Source organism: Perissodus microlepis, chromosome 17 (assembly GCF_051167445.1).
Source record: "Perissodus microlepis isolate ML-2025 ecotype Zambia chromosome 17, ASM5116744v1, whole genome shotgun sequence".
Taxonomy (NCBI): Eukaryota; Metazoa; Chordata; class Actinopteri; order Cichliformes; family Cichlidae; genus Perissodus; species Perissodus microlepis.
The window spans coordinates 4,264,616-4,285,366 of record NC_140477.1 but is presented as its reverse complement, the minus strand read 5'-3'; the positions used below and the strand labels follow the sequence as shown (position 1 = coordinate 4,285,366).

General features: G+C 39.1%; 1 protein-coding gene across 1 annotated transcript in view; it reads right to left on the bottom strand.

Moving 5' to 3' along the window:
* Positions 1–94: 94 nt before the first annotated feature.
* Positions 95–20,751, bottom strand: part of LOC146369072 (proton myo-inositol cotransporter-like) — an 88,538-nt gene continuing 67,881 nt past the window's right edge. Inside the window, exons 5-10 of the mRNA XM_084911045.1 lie at positions 10,261–10,424; positions 10,034–10,154; positions 6,089–6,214; positions 5,823–5,941; positions 4,185–4,337; positions 95–3,328 (exon numbers count right to left, since the gene is read on the bottom strand). Coding sequence (XP_084767171.1) covers positions 3,102–3,328; positions 4,185–4,337; positions 5,823–5,941; positions 6,089–6,214; positions 10,034–10,154; positions 10,261–10,424 — 910 coding nt within the window. The 3' untranslated portion in view covers positions 95–3,101. The remainder of the gene's footprint in view (positions 3,329–4,184; positions 4,338–5,822; positions 5,942–6,088; positions 6,215–10,033; positions 10,155–10,260; positions 10,425–20,751) is intronic.

Below are 20,751 nucleotides of genomic sequence, written 5' to 3'. Positions count from 1 at the left end.
TAAAGCAACAGTCATAAAAGTAGATTAAAATAGTTACAGTGTTCTTAATGTTGTGATGCAGTTTATGCAGTTAAATAAAGCTCCAAAACATGACTTTGATTCATACATTTATTTCTTTCCCCATATACACAATATTTCATGAAGATATTTATCTTTATATAATATAAACTCTAGCAAAACATTTACAGCTTGAACAATAATCAAATATACAGCACTCTTTTTTTTTAAATTTGCATTTCTGTAATACCCCACAAACTTTAGCAAAAACACACATAATTGGTTCACATAGAAAAAAATGTAACCATTTTACTGATAAGTACACATTTAATGCCCTCAGCTGTAGTAGAGGACAGCGTTAACGCAACCGGAGGTTAAGGGCTGAACACCACATTATCTCTGACACAGGTGCAGCCTAAAACAATCACATTAAATATTTGGTTGACACAAGTTTTCGTTACTCAGTCTGTGCCGTGGACAGGTAAATCTGTGGTTTTTGTGTGTAGTAATACTTTCAGTACAAAACTATCTTGTGAAGTTTTAAGAAAACTCTCCTGGATTAAGTGAAACTGATCAAATACAATCCTATACTGAATTATAGTTGCTAGTGTTTTCTACACCTTTCCCTCCAGAGAAGCTGCGCTAAATGAGTTGAAAAGCAAAGTTTTGGAAGTTTAAGTTATTACTCTGAACTATATTTCGCAATGTTTTGTTTTTATTGAAATAAACAATCAGAGCTCATCTTCGAGGATCCCTTTATTACCGCTCTGGGTTAAAAAAAGACAATATCTGGAATATTCTAGCCCCATAACTACAAATCACAAGTGCTTTACAATAGAATAGCTCATCATTTTCAAACGCAAGTTGAATATTTTAACTTTTTTTGTGCTGACTTCAATTCTTGATATGATTTTATTGTAGTCTGTACATGTTGATACTACTTTTTGTGTTTGCTTTGAAAAATGATCAGCTATTATAACACTGAAGAACTAAAGAGGCAACTATGATATTTGAAAGCTTTTTTTATTTTCGAAAAAACAGCCGGTTTTCCACATGAGGGTGCTTGTGTGCTACAGTATGCCAACACCGTTCTTCCATTTATTGAAGGAATTTGTTTCTAATCAATTTTTTAAAACCTTTTTCTCCCCATAGGTATCCACATGACACCTTGAAAACACCAAAATTACTACAATACTTGCAAATACCACCGAGTTTTAATGGATCACTTAGGTGTAATTGTCCCACGGCATTTGATGGTCTGTTTCTTGTTTTAAAAAGTGGTACTAGTCTATAAATAGTGATGGGTTAGGATAATGGACTGTTGAAAAAAAAAATTTAAATGGTAATTTTCTGCTAGCACATTATCCGTTTTTTTACTGAGGTTTCTGGGTATTTCTATTAATGTGGGGTTAAAAATATAGGTAGAAGAAATCATATGGAAAATTCCATCATTTTAAACGTTGCATTGTACTGTATTTTTACAATCGTTTATTTTGGGTGTCTGCCATGAGAAACCTGTTCACTAAGCACAGCAGCAGCCTTTATACCCCTTACTTACCCTTTTTTATTTTTTGTTACACAGTTGTCTACTTTCCAACAGTTTTGCTACACAGAAAATTACGTGTATTTAACTAACAAGGTGTAACCTTACACAGTTTACACTTTTACAAAACAACATTGCCAAATTACGCTAAAGCCTACTCCTCAACTTTTGACACAAGAACTACATAAATGATATGCTCGGCTATTTGTACATAAGGCTGTGAAGGAAGACACAAAGCAAAATACATGAAATTTTAGTCAATAAAATTCCATCACAGGTGAAATGCAAATATGCACATGTTAAAATTTAAAAAAAGGCCATGTAGACCTACAGGAAATGTGACTGAAAAATGGCCATTAGGCACCTTCACAATACACAGGCACTAATATATCAATGTTCAGATAGAACGAAACACTTAAAAATCTCAGTCATCAAGCTAAAGCTTACTTTTACTGCTACAGACAGAACAGCCCGGTTTCTTTGCTGGATATTACAGACACTATATCCAGAAATAACGACAAGAAAAAGTTCATTGCAAGAGTTGCAACATTGGTTCGTAGGGTAGGTTTTGCGAAGCACATTTTAAATGAAAAAGTAAGCAACGTTAAGAAATTTGTAATTTGTCGAAATGTGGATTAACAAAAAGATCTGTTTTAAATAAATATATAAATACACAAACCATACTGTAGCACGAAGACTTCCAGTCCTTTCAGGGCTACCAAGTTTGTAAGAGCGGTTTTGTTTCGGCACCCGTCGACAATACAAGTTTACTCAACCGTAATGATATACCGTGTGTCTCTGGCAATTGCTTTTCATAAAAATTCAAACTGCAAACAGAAGAACATCAGCTCAAGGACTGACATTAAGTGTGCTACGCTACAAGCTGAAAAAACGAGACAGCAGAATGTGTCTCATACACCAAGGCATAATGGTACGAAAGACGACAACAGCTGCTGTCCAGTCAACAAAAGTTTTGTGGTTGTATTTACTGTAACTTTTTGAATGGAGTTGCCATTGTATTCTGACACAAAGCTCTGGGATAAAACCGTGTATAAATCATAAATGGTGCTTATAAAACAAATGCACAAAATATTAGGGACAAATTCGAGTCCCTTGTATTTTGTATCTTTGCATCTGTTAAACAGTCATAACTAGTCTCTATGAAAAAGACACTGGACTTCTATGTATTATGCTTTGCCTATTATCTGCGTAGAAGGCCAGTGCTATAGACTTCTGTGGTTGAAAATAATAAGCAGGTCTGAAACCAGATAAGGTGCCAGTTCACCCCTGAATTTAGAGAATGAACTAATGGGAAACATTCATGCTAAAGCATGAATTGATTGGGATTTCCCCCAATTGACTGCTTGAAAAGTGAACTGATACATATTACTGATAGAAGCATAGTCTTCTAAAATGTAATTCCCAATCTATGTTGGAGGTAAACCAGTGGCCCCGCAGATCACAGGAAAAAGAACACTATTACAGACTCAGCCGCTCTGCATGTTCCAGTGAAACAGCTAATGAAACACCCAGAGGGAGGTAAGCAACACCCAAGTTTCCCCTAGTCTACATCTGATGCGTCATTGTCTGATAGATGGTAGTTTGAACCTTTGACCCGGATGTACTCAACCTGCCGTCCCTCATCCGAATCAGAGGCGCCGCAAGAGCAAAGGTGGTTTTCGAACAACGCTTCGATCTCCTCCAGACGGCGGGATTTGGTTTCTGGCAGGCAGCCATATGTGAAGACGAAACCCAGCAAGGCCATGCTGGAGTACAGGAAGAAAGCTCCTGAGAAGACAAAGCAAAAGAACACGCTGTCACCGAGGATAGCCACCCACAAAGATGAGAAACACAATGGCACAACTTCACACTTCTTATAAAATGATTTGCTTGTTCTCATTCACTGCCAGAAAAAGAAACACCGATGGTGACAACAGATCCCGCGGGCAGCTAATATTAGACCACGACTGCCCACGCACTTCTAGGGACGTGTGTGGTGAAGAATGAAAATGTTTTTGCAACACTGCTTTCACACTGCTGGTCACCCTACGATAAATGTGGAGTATAAGTAAAATGTCCCTGTCAATGTGGCCTTACAGCAGGGTTAACGGGAAACAAATAACTATGTGACGAATAAGGGTTCATACGAAAAGACTGACACAGGTTTAATGAGATTTTGTCGCAACTGTGGTCCGTATTTTCTTCTTGTCAACGCACAGTGACATTTTTAAGTTGCAGCCGACTGCACTTTAAGATTTAACAAGACAACATCTTGTGTTTTCCCAGCTTTGACATTATTTGCCCCACTTTTAGTAAATGATTGCTGTCAAGCAGATGAATTGGTGAATGACTCAGAATCGATAATTAATCCAGTGGATCTCAGGATGCCTCCACAATCACCCCTGATTGATTGAGCTCCAACTCCGCCAAAGGTCAGCTCCTTCCTGTGTGAGGGGAAACCTGCTGTTGTGCTACACTGACTGAGGAGTTATGCAAGATGGGTGGAAGAAAGCATCACTTCAGGGTATCAGCAAGCTGTTCTGTCCTTATTGCTCTTAATGGGAACACAAAAATACCTCTTACGTGTAAAAAATAAAGGATAAAATCTTTCAAGGTTATTATTTTCTTACACACAGAAACTGACCATAGTAGGTGATGTACTGAGCCAGGTGGAGGAAGGTAAGAGACACCAGGATGTTGAAGGTCCAGTTGACCCCTGCTGCACAGGCGTTCCCTGTGCTCCTTGCCCAAAGAGGATAGATCTCAGAGTTGATGGTCCATGGCATTGGACCCATACCTGCGACAGACAAGTGAGAATGAGCTGTGGGACCATTTGATTAAGAGGTGGTGTCATTTTCAGACATGTAAAAAATTCAAAACTTAAATGTTCTACAGTCTGTATATTTCAAAATGATGTGAGATTACAATAGAAGAAAGGGAAGTGTAGATACTTTATAACAGCGGATCCCAACCCCCGGGCCACGGACCGGTACCAGGCCGTCAGTCGTTTGGTACCGGGCCGCGAGAGTTGAGGCTCGGGTGTGAAATTTATGGTTTTCAGGGTTTTTATCGTTAACTCGGTTTCCCTGGGTCTTTTCCCATGTTGTAGTTGTGAGTCTTATTTTGAAAGAAATATTTACGCGTTACCATAGCGACCAGAGAGCATTAAGGGGCAGAGAGGAGGATGTTACTCTCAGTGTTGTTGGTGCATTTCAGGAAGACGCTGCTAATAAAGTTACACAATTACACGGTGAATTCTCGTTTATTATTATTATTTACAAAATACCACAGTTTTTGTCTTGGTCGTATCATTTTATTTTGTTGTATTTATCCACAACACCTCACCTCGGTCTGTGAAAATATTGTCTGACATTAAACCGGTCCGTGGAGCAAAAGGTTGGGGACTGCTGCTTTATGATACAGCCCATACCCCTGTCAGACCCTTGAATTCCAATCTAAGAAGGCAAGGACAGGATACCACAAAGAGGAAATTTTGGTTGTCCTTTACTTTAAAATACCTGAAAGTTACTAATTAAATAAAAAATACATGAAGTTTGATTTGCATCCCCTTTCTTCTCCCTAGACTCTCAATTAAGAAGAATTACATGGTAAATGTAGAAAAATTACATAATCAGTCGTGGGCTGTGTTATGAAGTGCTACTGTGCCTATAATAGAAACAAAGACGGTAGTTGAATTTGACAAAAGCAGAAAAGCTCTATCAATATGCAGCATCTACATACAAGTAAAAAGATATTTGATTTGATTTGTGGTCAGCTTCTGATTCCTTTTGTAGGTTGAGTAGTATTGACCAGGCAAATTTATGCAGGTAAACAGTCCATGTGGAAAATAAAATAAAAACATATACGCCAAAATGCAGTTTTATAACTACTGGCTCTTGTTTAGCTATGAGACTATGATCTACCTTTTTATTTGCGTTTTAAAAACTGTATCTGCATTTCTGAACTCTAAACAATGAACAGTACACCGACTAGGAGTTTAGACAGCAGCCAATGGGTTGGTGCTTTGTTAGGATTATAATGGATCCTGTTAACTCTGGTAAGCACTCAGACAAACACATCTGCAGCTACAAGTCCAACACAGGGAGGTTTAGCTTTGGCAGGCTATCAGAATATAGTGTGCTTTGTCCCACACTGCATTTTCAGAATTCAAAAAAATTCTGTTCAATTTATGGTTCTTTTTTGTTATTGTTTGTTTTGTTTTCCCCAAAAGCATCCTGGTGTTGGATCTCATGGGGACTAAAACTAAGGTTCAGTCTCTCACCCGGTGCAAAGGCAGCCAAGTAGAGCACCAGTCCCAGTAAAACCAACCAGGAGAAGGAGGTGGGGCAGTAGTTGTAGGCCCAGTAGGTCTGATCTCTCATCAGGGTAGAGTTGGAGCATCTATAAGAGGCATGCACATTTTAGTTAGTTAGACTTTACCAATTCCTCTTAAAACTGGGGGGGAGGGGGGGCAGTTAAAGGTGAGGTGTGTTATTTCACTGCATCCTAATGCACTTCCACATGCTCACTTTGCATCCTGTGACTCACCTGCCCCATGCTGCGTGCTCGGTGGAGGCCTTATTGACTGGCACGCAGGAGGAGGCGAGCAGCGCCGAGCCATTCTCACGGTAACAGAAGCCGCATCCAGGATCCAGCATGCACGGCTCGCACACCCTAACAGCAGATGCAACACGCATTAACTCTCATTGCTCTAAAGACAATCAATCAAACGGCAGCTTGTAATCACATTCTTTTACGTCTGCCTTTCCTCTATAGGATGCTGAGAAACTCCTTGTAAAAGTCCAATATGAATGTAAACGTACCTGCTGCTACTGGACAAGATGCAAATATAACAGAAAAACAGCTACCCACCCATCTAACTGAGGCACACATCTCTCACCAAAATCAGGAAATGCATGAGACATTCGTCCCCACTGTGTGGGATTCACTATCATTACATTTCTTTTCCTATCCTGTTCCCAGCTTTGTTCATTTAAACTACATCCTATCACATTATCATGTTCTGCGGTCTGTTTCTTGATGAGCAGTCCTTATTTTTGAGTGTTTCAACTGAACAGCTTCACAAGGGTGCACTCATCTTTCCCCATGCTATTTAATCAGGTTCGAGGTAGGTCATGAAATGCACACTCTGCTTGAGAGATCTATTTTTATTGTCCGTAGCTTCCAGGGAAGCTTTTCTCTAATTTCACGCTGAGGTTAAGGATGAAAATAACACCATGTATTCAAAAGTAACTATTGCAGGAAGGTGAGGAGAGAGATATAACCACTTAGCATTAGCTGCTTAGAAGTATCTGTAACACTGATATAGATATTGTTAAGTATTAGTAAAGCTAAAGCCCATTAAACATCTGTTTTTATAAAAAGAAAAAAATCCCAGAGACATTAGCAGGTCAGGCTAGCTAGCCCAGCAGTAATGTAATGCTAGTGAAATGGTACCTTAGCACTCCTAAGGTTTTTATTAGCGTTAGGTAGCATTGCAGGCTGGTTATGTCATAGATGGCAATTTCACCACTGTACTACTCATGGACTTCCCTTTTACCATGTGTGTAATGCAATGAGACAGTTCAGGAGACTAAGAAGTATATTTTATACATACATATTATACCATATGTTTTAAATTATATTTACTATATACATATATTTTATCCCATATTTGATATTTATCTGGTGACAAAAGTAAGCATAATGTAGATAGGTCCTAAAAGGGTCAAACCCTTTCCCAATAGAAAAGCAGGGAGCTCGTCTAGAAATCCCTATCAGTAAAATTCTCTATCTATGATAGCTCCCCTTTAACCTTAGTGCTTTCCATCAGGAGCAACCTTCACCCTTAAATTAGTGGACAACCCACTCCACCAAACGATAGCCAACTCAAGGTACGCAGTCAGTATAAATGACTAAGTTAAGACCAGGTGAGTCAAAAAAATATTTGTAAAACATAAAATATTTGCACAAATGTTATGTGTCCAGTGCGTAAAGGGCTTTAGCTCTCCTTAGTCAAACCCCAAAATAGCACGTTAAGAAAACATCTTTAAATGGGACATCTGAGCACCAAAGCACTTAAGAGGCTACCGGTGGTTCTGGTGCTCTGTTGATGCTGCTGTGGTCAGTGAAGGGATGCGTTTGAGTTCATGTGAAGCAAAGTGAATTCAGTAAAGCTTTTCCAGTGTGGTAAAGGCACTCATCTCTTCAAATTATCCCTGCGTTTATGTGGGTTACAGCACGCGGTCACAGGACAGCGAGTGCATTAGGCATTGCCTGACGTTGTGATGAAAGACTGCCGTTACACATGAGCTTCATCTCGTGTCTGTGTAAGTGAGAGTAAATTGCAACACGGAGGCATCTGATGACTGTTTCATTCGGAAACAAACTCTGGCTCACCGCCTGCCTTCTGCTGCTGCTGGGGACAGTCGAGTGAAATGGGAGTGACAGATGTTAGATGATGAATTGCGTAACTGTTAAAATCATTTAATTACATTTATTATGTAAAATAATTGACCACAATTTCTAACACCTATGCTGGCACTAATTTTGACCTCTGAGTACTCAGAGAAATCTAGATCTGTATTAACGTATGTGTAAAAACCTGCAAGAACTTCACCACAAAAATTCTTTTAGGAGGGTTTTATTCTCTTTCCACCACTTAGTGTCCTCTGCTCTAAAACTGCAAAATACTAAGTGCCTTTACTAAGAACAGAAGTGCTCCAAGGTCAACAGTAGCTTTCTCATGCCAGCACCCCCATTTTCGGTTCTTGTTTACCATTTTAAGCTATGCTACAATACCAAATGTACCGCTTTTTGTTTTCCTCCAACCTTCTGCAGAGTGTGACACCTTAATACAAACACAGAAATCTGTATTTTCCTTCATATGTGCTAGATGATCAGACGGAGTAATTCAGAGGGACTCGGAGGTCTAAAGTCATACCTACTCCTCACATCCTGAAGGGAAATAACAACCCTCATTACTAGGTTTGATAGTGTAACTGGATTTCTTTCCACCATGTACGTACATGTGTGTCTCAGTATGTTTTTTGGTCCTGGAGAAAACTACTCTAGTGGTTATACCCCAGAACTTGGTTGCAAGCCATAAAAATGCAATATCCAGTTGGAAAAAAACACCAGGTGATTTACGTTCAGTTGAGATCAAAATGAAGGGCATGTTTGAAGACTGGTGTGCTCCGATGCATGGGTACTTCTGTATTAATATGGTAATGGAAGCTGAGCACTTACGGTTTGGAATGTCAACATGTTCCAATTCATAAGTGCTGGCAAAACAGAGGCTCTCAGGGTCTCAGTGCCTCTGAATAGGATGGACATGTCTGACCAAGAGGAGAGAGGAGAGAGGAGGGAATGCGTCTCCCCAGCCATCTCTTCCATCAGGGATTGAGGAGTTGGCCAGGGAGAGAAAGATCTGGGTATCTCTGCCTACACTTCTCCCATGACCTGAAATGGACGAATGGATTCATGCATGGGTAGATAAGAAGAAGGAATAATTGAGCCTTGGCGCCTCTGTGATCCAGGTCCTTTTGCATGCTTCAGTTTGAAGCGCCTTGAGGCGACTTTTGTTGTGATTTGGCGCTATATAAATAAAATTGAATTGAATTGAATTGAATTGAATTGAATTGAATTGAAGGACTTCTTATTGACATCAAGCATCAATGTGATATTAAGGTCCTTTCAGTCCCATTGCCACGGGTGTAAAATCAACCTAGCCATGCAGTCTGCCTTTACTAACAAAAAGCTCAACAAATCTGTGCATGGTGCTGTAATAGTTTGCCACCGTTGAAACAAGTCAGATTTTAACATTTTTCCCTCTTCGTTCTTCCATAATAAACTGTAAGTGGTATTATTGCAAAGTAGAAGCATTTAGGAACCACAACAGTTCTTAAGTCAGTCATGAAGTGGCAGACTGTGCATAATTACAGAGCGGGTCACCAAATGCTAAGGCTCATAGTGCATATAAGTCACCACTGATTTGCTAACTCAATAACTGCAGAAATCCAAACCTCATCTGACAAAAACGGTGCACTGGGAGCTTCACAGCATGGGTTTCCACAGCCATGCTGTTTGCTTTTATGTCCATTTAATGTCAATTTCATACTGGAATGAAAATCCCTGTTGTTATCATAATCCCATAATAAAGTAAATCTCAATTCCACAGTTTACTGTAATGGTTACTGAGTAATTACACCATAGATTAGTGTTTTAACGTGTTCCCTAAAAGACTTGCTTTTGATACCACCGTATTAAATCCTCTGGGTAAATGGTCTTTATTGCTCAAATGGTTGTTTTTTTTTAACACTCTGCAGCTAAAATGGTGAACGGTGGAGCAATCAGAATAACTAGAAAAGAAAAGACAACCTGTTGTTGGAGCAGGCTAAGAGAACTTAACACTGATAGATTCTGTTGATGTAATAATACCACATACTGTAAGATACATCTGAAACGCCACAGGCCTGTAGATAAAGTACTCACTGGTACTTGGAGCAGGTAGAGTTGGCCATGGCGGGGTCTAATGGGTGGTAGGTGACAGGGGGACTGTGCTGTGCAGACATTAAGAAACCGATGGCCAACAGACTCAAACTGAAACACGTGCCTGTCAAAAATAATAATAATTAAATAACGCACAGAGCGCACAAAAACAACTTTTAATATTTTTTGTTGATTTGGACAGCTCAAGTCTCCTCCTCCTTTAGCCTTACCTATGATGCTGCCTAGGGTGAGCTTCCTACGCCCCACTCTCTCCACCAGCCACACTCCCAGCAGAGTAAACAGGAAGTTGGTGAGGGTGGTGAGTCCAGCCAGCCAGATTGCCAACCTGTCATCGCGCACTCCTGACATCTGCAGGATGGTGGCACTGTAGTACCTATGTGACATGAGAGAAAAAAGAAAAAGCAAAGTTAGAGAATAATAATAAGAAAAACGAAGCATAAAAATAGGTCAAGAGTATCCTTCTTGTCTATAAACACAGACAGATTGGCAACACATTGCAGTCAGTCTTAGTTAGTCTGTGCCTATGAGTCCAACTTGTCCGTGACATGTTTCTTTGCAACAGACTTGACTTACCTGACTGCCAGCTGGTTGTATTCTGGCTATATTTCTGCATATAAACAAGTTTGCAGTTAAATCATTGTCCTAAAGCAACTATTTGTGGAGGAATTTCTGAATTTGTGCCAGAATTTAAAAGTTAAACCACTTTATGAAAATACACATTTCAAACTGCCTTACATTCTCTTGGTTTGAATACAGTTGGAAACATTTTGGATAATGTTAGTGTGCAGAGTCAACAAAACACAAGAACGGCATATTCATTTTTCAAGAGTAACTGTTATTACACTTGTTATTACACTGTTATTACACTTCAGTTCAATACATTTCAATTTTATTTATAAAGTATCAAATCACTACAGTCACTTCAAGGCTTATTGTAAGGCAAAAACCCTACAAAGTATTTCAAGTACTGTATAATTGTATTTGGAGAAATGTTAAGCAGTCTCAGCACAATATTATGGCTATATTAAAGTATAAATATCAAACAGAAACATATACAAACCTGCAATCAATCTTTAAGTCAACAAGCCAATCACAGCCTCTCTTCGTAAGAGCAATTCACTCATCCACCAACCCCAGTCTCTCTACTTGAGCAGCAGTCGCTCCACTAGAGACAGCTAGCGATCAGTTATAAATAGGCTCTCTCTTCATCTCTCATATAATATAATTATACTTGCAACTCTGGCACCATGTTGCTCCACGTGTGCAGATTAACAGCAATCATCATCAACAAGGCTCTAAGCAGGCTGCGGTCAACAATACAGACACCTGCACAGAGTCCATTTCCCGTTTCAACTTTGCTACTTTGTAACTAAGAAAGATGAGTGAAAAAACCAAAAGGACATGCATGCAGAAAACGACGAAACAAAATGCACACACCTGCAGGGACTCTTTAAAGTAAACACCTCCAGGCAGTCTGTTTAAAGTATAGCCATTGAAATGATGCGCTCATTGGCAGAAAACACATCATTACCCAAAATGAACACAACGCGTGCAAGCACATTCAATAGATAGGGACTCAGCAACCTTGAGAGAATGCAACACAAATACAAAGAAGGTAAGACTCATTAAGAAAAAGCTCAAATAAATCTACAGCATTGTCTGCCTGCCTGTGTCTCTAAAGGCAGCTCAGAATTAGCATTCTGCTTTTCATCTCTTCAAAAGCATCGTTATCTCTCTCTTGTTCTCTCTCTCTCTCGTGTTCTTGGCTTTCTCTCTCTCTCTCTCTCTCCCAAAACAAAGACATTCATTTGAGGGATTTGCATAATAACACTTTACTTTTTCTGCCACGGTATCCACTCAGACAGAACGAGAACAGAAAAGGAAATGAGATGGTGTGAAACTCGGGTTTAAAAGCATGACCTACAGTCTTATAAGGTGCATGAGGTGATAAATGTTTTCAATGGAATTATTAGGCTTCTGCAGACTGAGATATATGCCGGCAAAAATGCATGTGCTTAATGGACACACACTCACACACACGCGAGAAATGAGTCGGTTTTGGAGCAGCAGCAGGAGTAAAAGCACTATTTCTGTTCTCAGCAGTACAGCCCGCTGTGCTCCATCTCCAACCCTGCATCTTCCTGATTACAGCACAGACACACGCACACACACGCGCACACATTGTGTTCTGACATAAAAAGTACTGTGAATAACAGCCTCCAGAAACAAAATGATCATTTTTTGACCACAGTGCCAAGAAGCACGGCCTGTGTTAAATGTTAAAAGCATCTCCGAACTGGCATTTCAGGCTTTTAAAAGCCCCAAAGAGACGCTCGAGAGGCAAACATGGCTGTCGGATTTCTAAAAGACATTGTTATCCATCATCAAGTGCTACAGTGTCATTCTAAGGTGTCATGATGAAATCTCAATGAAAAAAAAAAAAAGAAAGAAAGAAGTGGGGAACATCTATAAGTTGATGAATCAACTTTTACCCTGTAAGACCCAACCCATCAAAAAATAGCCAGAAAATTTAGATTTTTTGGAACTGAGATGTTTATTAACTCTTATAACAAAATCCACTTTTTTTGCTATATCATGTTGTGTATGATATATTGATACATTGGGTTTTTTGGCAACTTTTTGTTAACTACAATGTTAATTTTAGACAAAAAAAGAGTTTTTTTGTCTTTTTTTTATTGCCTCGGGTGAAACAAAATTCTTAAGCAATAGATTTTTTTTTTTTTTTCCCCCAATTGGGATTTTTGTCATTTTGAAATTATGGCAAGTACTGATCATGTTGATGAGATAGAGGTCTCAGAGACTCATATATCAAATATGATACAGAGGGCATTATAGGGCTAAAAAAAAAATAAATTCAAAATCGTGTTTTTACTTTTATTTATTTATGTGAGTGTCTACACTACAGCCATCTTTAACACATAGCGGAGGCTCTGTCATGTTTTTCGGCGGCATTTCAGCCAGTGGTGTTGGAGCTCTTGTCAAAACTAATTTATAAATTATAAAGACAGAATAGTACCATCAGGTTTTGATCCACAATGCAATACCATCTGGAAAGCAACTGACTGCATACTTTTTCAGCGTGACAATGATCCTGTCATTGCTGTAAAAGCATACCCTGAGAAAAACAAACAATGGAACACTAACAATCATGGACTGGCCTCCCCAGAGCCCGGACATCAACATTACTTACAACATTACTTAGTAGGTATTTCAATACATTCTTGTATTTCCCATTTTTCGAGCAATCTTTAAAAAAAAAGAAAAAGAAAAGAGGTGTGGCTCAAGATATGCAGTTATTGGGGTTAGGTTCATCAGTAATTCTAAATTGCCCATAGGTGTGAATGGTTGTGTGTCTCTCTGTGTTAGCCCTGCGCCAGACTGGTGACCGGACCAGGATGTACCCAACCTCTCAACCTATGATAACTGGGACAGGCTCCAGTCCCCCTACAACCTTAATAAGAGTAAACAAAAACATTTGAATGGATGGTAGTTACTGAAGTATCTAATTTTGAAATGAATGTCTTTCCACAGCAATACATTTATAACTGGAAAGAAAAGGAAAACAAAGAACATTTTCTTTTTCCTTCTGTATATTTGCTCACCTGCAAATAGCAGGCTGCTTATGACAGCGCTCGAGCAGGAGACAGACTGATACTCTGGTATAAGAGATCAATGTACAAAGAAGTGAAGCAGCTCAGTATTCCCATGGACATTCCTCACTGGATGACATGGTGTCACATTAAGAGCACTGTAGTGCAGGATGTTGGGATGTAATGTTCTTCGGTTAATTTCTGGGTATTACCTTATGTGCATGAACAGCGTGGTTCCAAATTAAGCCAGTCTGTTTATTTGATAATGAAATCAATTTGTAGTGTCACGGTTAAGTGTAAATATTTGTATTATATATGGGTTGTTTCTTGGCATTTTCCCCCTTTATGATATCAGGGAAATCTGTTACTTCTCATAGCTTTTCTGTAGTGCTACAAACCTGAAGGGTTTCAGGTGTCACTTCTCATACAAAGTGACACCTCTCAGTCTAAAACACCCACTAGTTGTCGGCTATTAGCACACATCACAGAGCGACAGGAAATACTCCATGTAGGGTTTGAATGAAACAGCAGTCTGAGGTAATTTCAGAGGGCTGTTTCATAAAATCTCTGTGCTTTCATTTCTGTTAACAATCAGAGCAGTCTTTGAGAGAAAAACTTCAAAGCACCTGTAAGAGCTGAGCTAGTGGAAACAGGCTATAGCGTAGTCACAGGAGAGTCAGGACCCCATCTTTTACTGTCCTGTAATTATTACATCATCTGCAAACTTTCGAAACTATGCAGCCATTCTGTGCCATAAAAGTCTCTCAATTAAAGACACAGTTTAGAAGCAAAGCACAAAAAGTGGCGCTGGAAAAAGCTACAGTAGGAAACTTTTAATTAGTAAGATCTGCTAAGAGAATTTTCTGTTTCCAGGCCCTCAGTGTTTTTGCAACACGAGGGCAGTGCAGTGGTTTCTTTTTTTTTAGCTTCATTAAACATTATTAGTTTTTTTTTTCGTGCAACTAAAGAATGGAAATAATATTATGATTGATTCCCTGTGTCCAAATACTGTAAATAATGCATTACAGCTGCTGGTTTCAAACATTTCCCTCGCTCCTCAAATAGATGTATGTAGTGTTACCATGGGCTAGAGTATCCATGCATTATGTCTGTAAGTGTGCTAAGAGGTGGTGTGTTTGTATATGTGTTGATGAGGTGGGCATGGTGGAATATCTGTGGTGTGGTTGTGGCTGGTTGGTCTGGGTAAAACAGCAAAACAAAACAGTATTTTCAGGCCCAGTCTGACCCTGCTGTGGTGTGAAGTGTTGGCGTAAAGCACATAGCAGAAGGTGTGATCTGGCCCTGACCTGTCTGAAAATGGAAACATGGATTAACACTCCTTTTTAAAATGAATACAAGTGTTTCTTTTTTTAAAACAACAGACAAAAACTGTCTCACTCTTGAATTCGATGGCTCCCTACTGATCCTCGCACATTTGACATGGGTGGTGATGAGAGGACACCTCTTACTCATGCTTGACATTTACTGTCACCTTACAGGATTCTCTTGGAGGCTGCTGACTCTTTGGAAGGACACGTCAGGTCTTCTTAAAGTGCCATGCTGGTAGCTTTTAGTGTTTAACCCTATTACGTACAAGTCAGTTATACATTTCTACAAAGTATCCCAAAAGTTTTGAAGACATGCGTATGTTCCAGAGAATTACAGAGTTTAATATTAATTGTGCAGTTTGCTCTTGACGTTGAGAGCATGGGCAAGGGATGGACAGTTGATTTTCTCAAATGGCCACCATAAGAAACTGGGACTGTTGTGGAGGGCCACAACAATAAGCTTATTAGTGTGACAGTTCCTTTTGTGGCCCATCCCTGGCATAAGCCATTTTGTCTTTAAAAAAATATTATATTATAGTAAAAACAAACAGTGTTTTATCAAATAAGCAAGCTGCACAGAAATAAGCATGTTTACTTACTAACACAAAACCTTGTTAGTGGCACTTTTTTATAACTTATCTAAAGTAAAACATTATGTGTCAGCAGGGTTGTCTTCAGTGTTTGGATAATTAAAGATGCATTTCAGCGTTTCATGGGTGATTCATGGATGTGTCTTGCTAACTAAAAGGTTTTGTACATATTTGGCAGAATATAGGATTATGGGCAAACAACCTATGCAGACTTGCTTGCATGCAAGAAAACCCCGCACAATAAACAACAACAAAAGGAAAAAACAAAACAAAAAAGCGCCTACAAACCTGCATTCTATCTGAAGACCACCAGGTGGCGATAGCTGTGGTTCCAAAAAGCCTTCTGGTCCCCCAGAGGTTTATGGGTAAACACTTTCCTAATGGGTTTATGAGGCCAGACACTCGTGTTGGGTCATACTGAATAAAGAATTAAGTTGGGTTTATAGATCTTGGTTATGCCATGTTTTATAATGAAGGATTATCTGTTGTCACAAGACGTTAGCCAATGAGGGAGTGTTTTACAGCCACATCCTTCCTTCCATCCATCTTTCACACTGTCTGTGTAGAAAAATAAAAACCTTATAGCTGGGCAACAAGTTTTTTGTTACTTTGTTATTCATCACTTGGTTAATTTTAATCTAAGCATAATTATAGCTTATGTATGATGCATATCAGAATATACAAGCAAAAATGTCCTCCCTTCCATCAAAACTGGCAACCCTAAAATTTTTATGTTCATACAGCTGATGTAACTGAATGCAAATCAGACAAGACAACGCTTAAACGTCTAATTAAACTGTCAAACAGACCCTGTAAGAAGGCATTTTATTTTTTATTTAGTTTGAAGACAGACATATAACTACCTGTATTCAAATACAAGTAGTTACATATTACCTGTATTTATAGGCTAGAAAAGTAAACATGTGCGTTGGGGTGTGAAAGAAGAGTAGAGAGAAGGGTTCTCCAATATTCAAGGAAGCTCTAACAGAGTGCTACTTATTGACAGAGCACTGATCTGATTATGTAACCTAATAGTATGGATTTAGAGGCAGCTGAAGGATCAGCTATAAGGCAGCAGTGAAATTATGAGATGAAGTGAGCAAACAAGTGTTAAGTGTGTGTGAGTGGGAATGCAGTGAGTGTGTGGGTGCGCATGTACGAGCAAGTGTTTGCACGTGACTGAGTGACCGATTCACTGAGTAAGAGTGTAACAGACAAGGTGTCAGAGCAGAGAAACAGCAGGAGGCATGTATAAAGAGAGAGAGAGAGAAAGCAGAAAGTAAGTGAGAAAAAGACTGAAAGGTGAGAAAAAGACTGAATGGACGGAGAAAATAGAAAATGAGGGACGTGGGTGTGAAAACAAGAACAATTGGACAGATAAGAAAAGATATGGGGAGAGAGAAAGAGAGACATATATCGGGAGGGAGTGCGTGAAAGAGAGACAGACAGAAACAGGGAGACAGTGACTCTCTTGGGAACTGGCCTATTTTTCAAATGAATGCATATGAACGCAGAACTGCATTACATTTACGCTCCGGAACAAAAAAAAAGGCTCAGCCCAAATAGGTAAACCTCACACTTGATGTTCTGATTGGCAACTCTGTAAACACACATACACGTTCACACAAATCCGCATTCACAAAGCACCAAGTGTAACATCTGCAGATGTCTGCCACTATCACAGAATTAAACACACTTTGCACTCTCCTGTTTCCCCACTCCTCAAGTAGTAGAAAATACAAAACTCCTAAATCAATCAATAAATTAATTAATGACATTAAATTAATATGGCCCAGTCATTCAGAAGTAATGGTAAATATAGGAGTCCATTTACCACATAGGGAAGTTAATGTTTAGTTAATTTGGTTGGCTGTAAAAAAGAAGGCAAAAGCTCTACAGAAATGGAAGTGATAAGCAGCCAACACTAGCGAAAAACAGTAATTCACAGTAACACAAGTTTTGGCTTATCATGTTGTTGAAATTGCTGCTTTGTGCTGTTCAACAGTGTTTTGACAGTACTGACCTTTGGGTGACTGGAGAGATGTTAATTGCTGAATGGAGAAAGACTTTGTAGCTTATTAGTGGTCCTGCACCCTCCTTTTTATACCATTCTCCTCTGAAGTTAAAATATATAGAGGGATGAATATCTGGAGGAGAGCTAAGAGGCAGCAGACAACTGCACCAACGTTAGCGAACGGGATGAGCTAAAAGACTTTTATAACAACTTTTTTTTACAGACAGTTCTTCTACACTGTCTGTTAAATTAAGTATAGAACATTTTTAGGGTTCTAGGGTGAGAAGTTCGGCCATCCGGGAGGGGCTCAGAGTAGAGCCGCTGCTCCTCCACATCGAAAGGAGCCAGCTGAGGTGGTTCGGGCATCTGACAAGGATGCCTCCTGGGGTTGGTGTTCCGGGCATGTCCCACTGGAAGGAGGCCCCGGGGCAGACCCAGGACATGCTGGAGAGATTATATCTCTTTGTCACATTGTTTCTTGCTAATTTACATATTTAATCTTAAAAACACAGATTTTTCTGAAATTTTTGCTTGTTCTAGGAATGTCATGATACCAGGATACCACAGGTTGAGTAGTTAGTACCAATACCAGAAAAATTACATGACTCTTAATACTCAATTTAATACCAGAGTGCAAAAACAAACAAAAAATGTAACAACAACAAAGACATTATTGGGCAGATGATTTATTTAAAATTTTAACATTATATTTTGTAGACAGGTCACAGACTGAAGTGTTAGGATGGTTGCAAGTAGCCTATTAACATTATTCCAAGGTACAGTGTTAGTGATAATAAATTAGTTGACAAATTTATATAGTGTTAGCCACTGGAAATATTTTAGCTAATTGAACATAGTTTATTTTTAATTACTTGAACCATGTCACGTATCAAAACTAGCACACAAATAACTGCAAATAGTGATCACGTTGCACTATGTTCCACTGGCTGTATTTGTTGTCATAGAATAGAATAGAATTCAACTTTATTGTCATTGCACATGCACAGGTACAGGGCAACGAAATGCAGTTTGCATCCATCCAGAAGTGCTTTAGTGATATAGATATATTACAATATATATTAGCAATAATATAGATATGTAAGTATATTACAGAAATGGGTCTATTATGGTATGTTATAATGTACACGGTATGAAGTATGTTGTGAATATTCTATAACTATAGGTATGTACAGGCTGTAGTGAGTACAAGCTATGTACAGGCTATGAACAGGATATAAATATGAAAAACTATACAGAATATGAAATAAATAACTTTACAGAAATCTGAGATATACAGTTATACAGAAATGGGAACTATGCAAGTTGTAAACAGTTGTAGGGTTAAAAATTATCGTATGTACAGAATGATTATTTACAGAGCTATACAGTAGTGCAGTTAAGATAAATTAGATATGTGGATAATTTCTACAGTATCTATATAAAGTGCTAGTGGTTGTGAGTGGTGGTTCAGTCCATGTTATTATTGTGTGTTTGAGGGTACAGTTGTCCATTGTGGGTGTGTGTATGTTCAGTCCATGTGTTAACGTGGGTCAGATGTCAGATGTCAGGAGGCAGAGTTCAGGAGTCTGACAGCTGTGGGGGAAGAAGCTGTTCCGGTAGCTGGTGGTCTTAGTCCGGAGGCTCCTGTAGCGCCTCCCAGAGGGCAGGAGGGTGAAGAGTCCATGTGATGGGTGACTGGGGTCTCTGATGATTTTCCCAGCCCTTTTCAGACACCGTCTGAATCATCATGTGTAGTAAACACCAATCCAGCTACTTAATAAGACTGCTTCACACATGACATCCTGCTGTGAGGAGCATGCGAGTGTGATGCGTTTCTGTATGCATTTGATTAGAAGCTAAATTAGAATATTTGTCATTAAAAAGGTCTGGCTGTGTCTCGGTGGGAGACAGAAGATGTTGGCATGATTAAGTTGCTTATGAATGCTTGAAAACACACACACACAGGCAAAAACAACCCAGTATTTTTTATTTATTTATTTTTTTGGTCTAGCTTCTTGGATTGCATGCACACAAAACACACGCAGATCAGTGCAAGCTCTGCCAGCTCCTCGCCGGCCCGCCAGCAGAGTGACCACGTAAAACTGTTTTTTGTGACATTTCCAACATGACATTTATCTGTGGGACCATCTGCGAGGGCCAACTGGCATGTTGCAACAACAAAATGAGTACTTGGCAACATGACGAAGCACACTGAGATTATATGCATTCATATAGTAGCTAAATTTAATACCACAATGCTGGTTTTCTCAATACATATGTGGCTGTTCCATGAGGTAAATAAAATTGTAGTGATTTGCACTGCATGTTGGCAAAGATGTATCTCTGATATCTTATATTATTAGGATGTCATAGCATTAGAGAAGATTGTTTTTAAGATGAGAACCACAGAAAACTACCATACATATATATTATTAACAGCACCTGGGTAGTGGGAAGTGAGGAAGTGAGTTTACCACGCAAAGACTACTTGGGTAAGATGTCTATTAACAGTTGGCCAATTATATTAAGTAAAACTCCATCTGCCACCAATTAATAGTGGGCACTTCCCTTGCTCTTATTTGGACAATTTTGCCACTGTTAGCTAACTAGCCTAAGGTCTTCCAATTTCATGTTTACCTGGGTGGCTTGCTGGATATCATTGCTGGATGCTGCTAATAAAGTTACACAATTACACGGTGAATTCGCGTTTATTATTATATTTACAAAATACCACAGTTTTTGTCTTGGTCGTATCATTTTATTTTGTTGTATTCATCCGCGACACCTTAAAGGCTGGTCTGTGAAAATATTGTCTGACATTAAACCGGTCCGTAGCGCAAAAAAGGGGGGGGACCGCTGAACTAGAACATCTGGCAGATCGAGAATTTATCAAGCTCACTGAGACTGCAGAGCTTGTACTGTATTATTAATTGCTGTGTTATCAATTTGTCATCAGCGTACTTGGCAATTTAAATTCTGACAAATAGAATCCAAGTCTGTTGCATATACTGGATACCAACTGCCATTGTATTCTGGTATAAATCTCTAGTTTCTATGCCAAGCTAGATTGTCTTGCCCCCTTTACCTAAATTCATATATTTCACAAAGCACTTAGTTTTAGTTGTTTGTTCTACTTGTGGTGATAATTAACCATTAT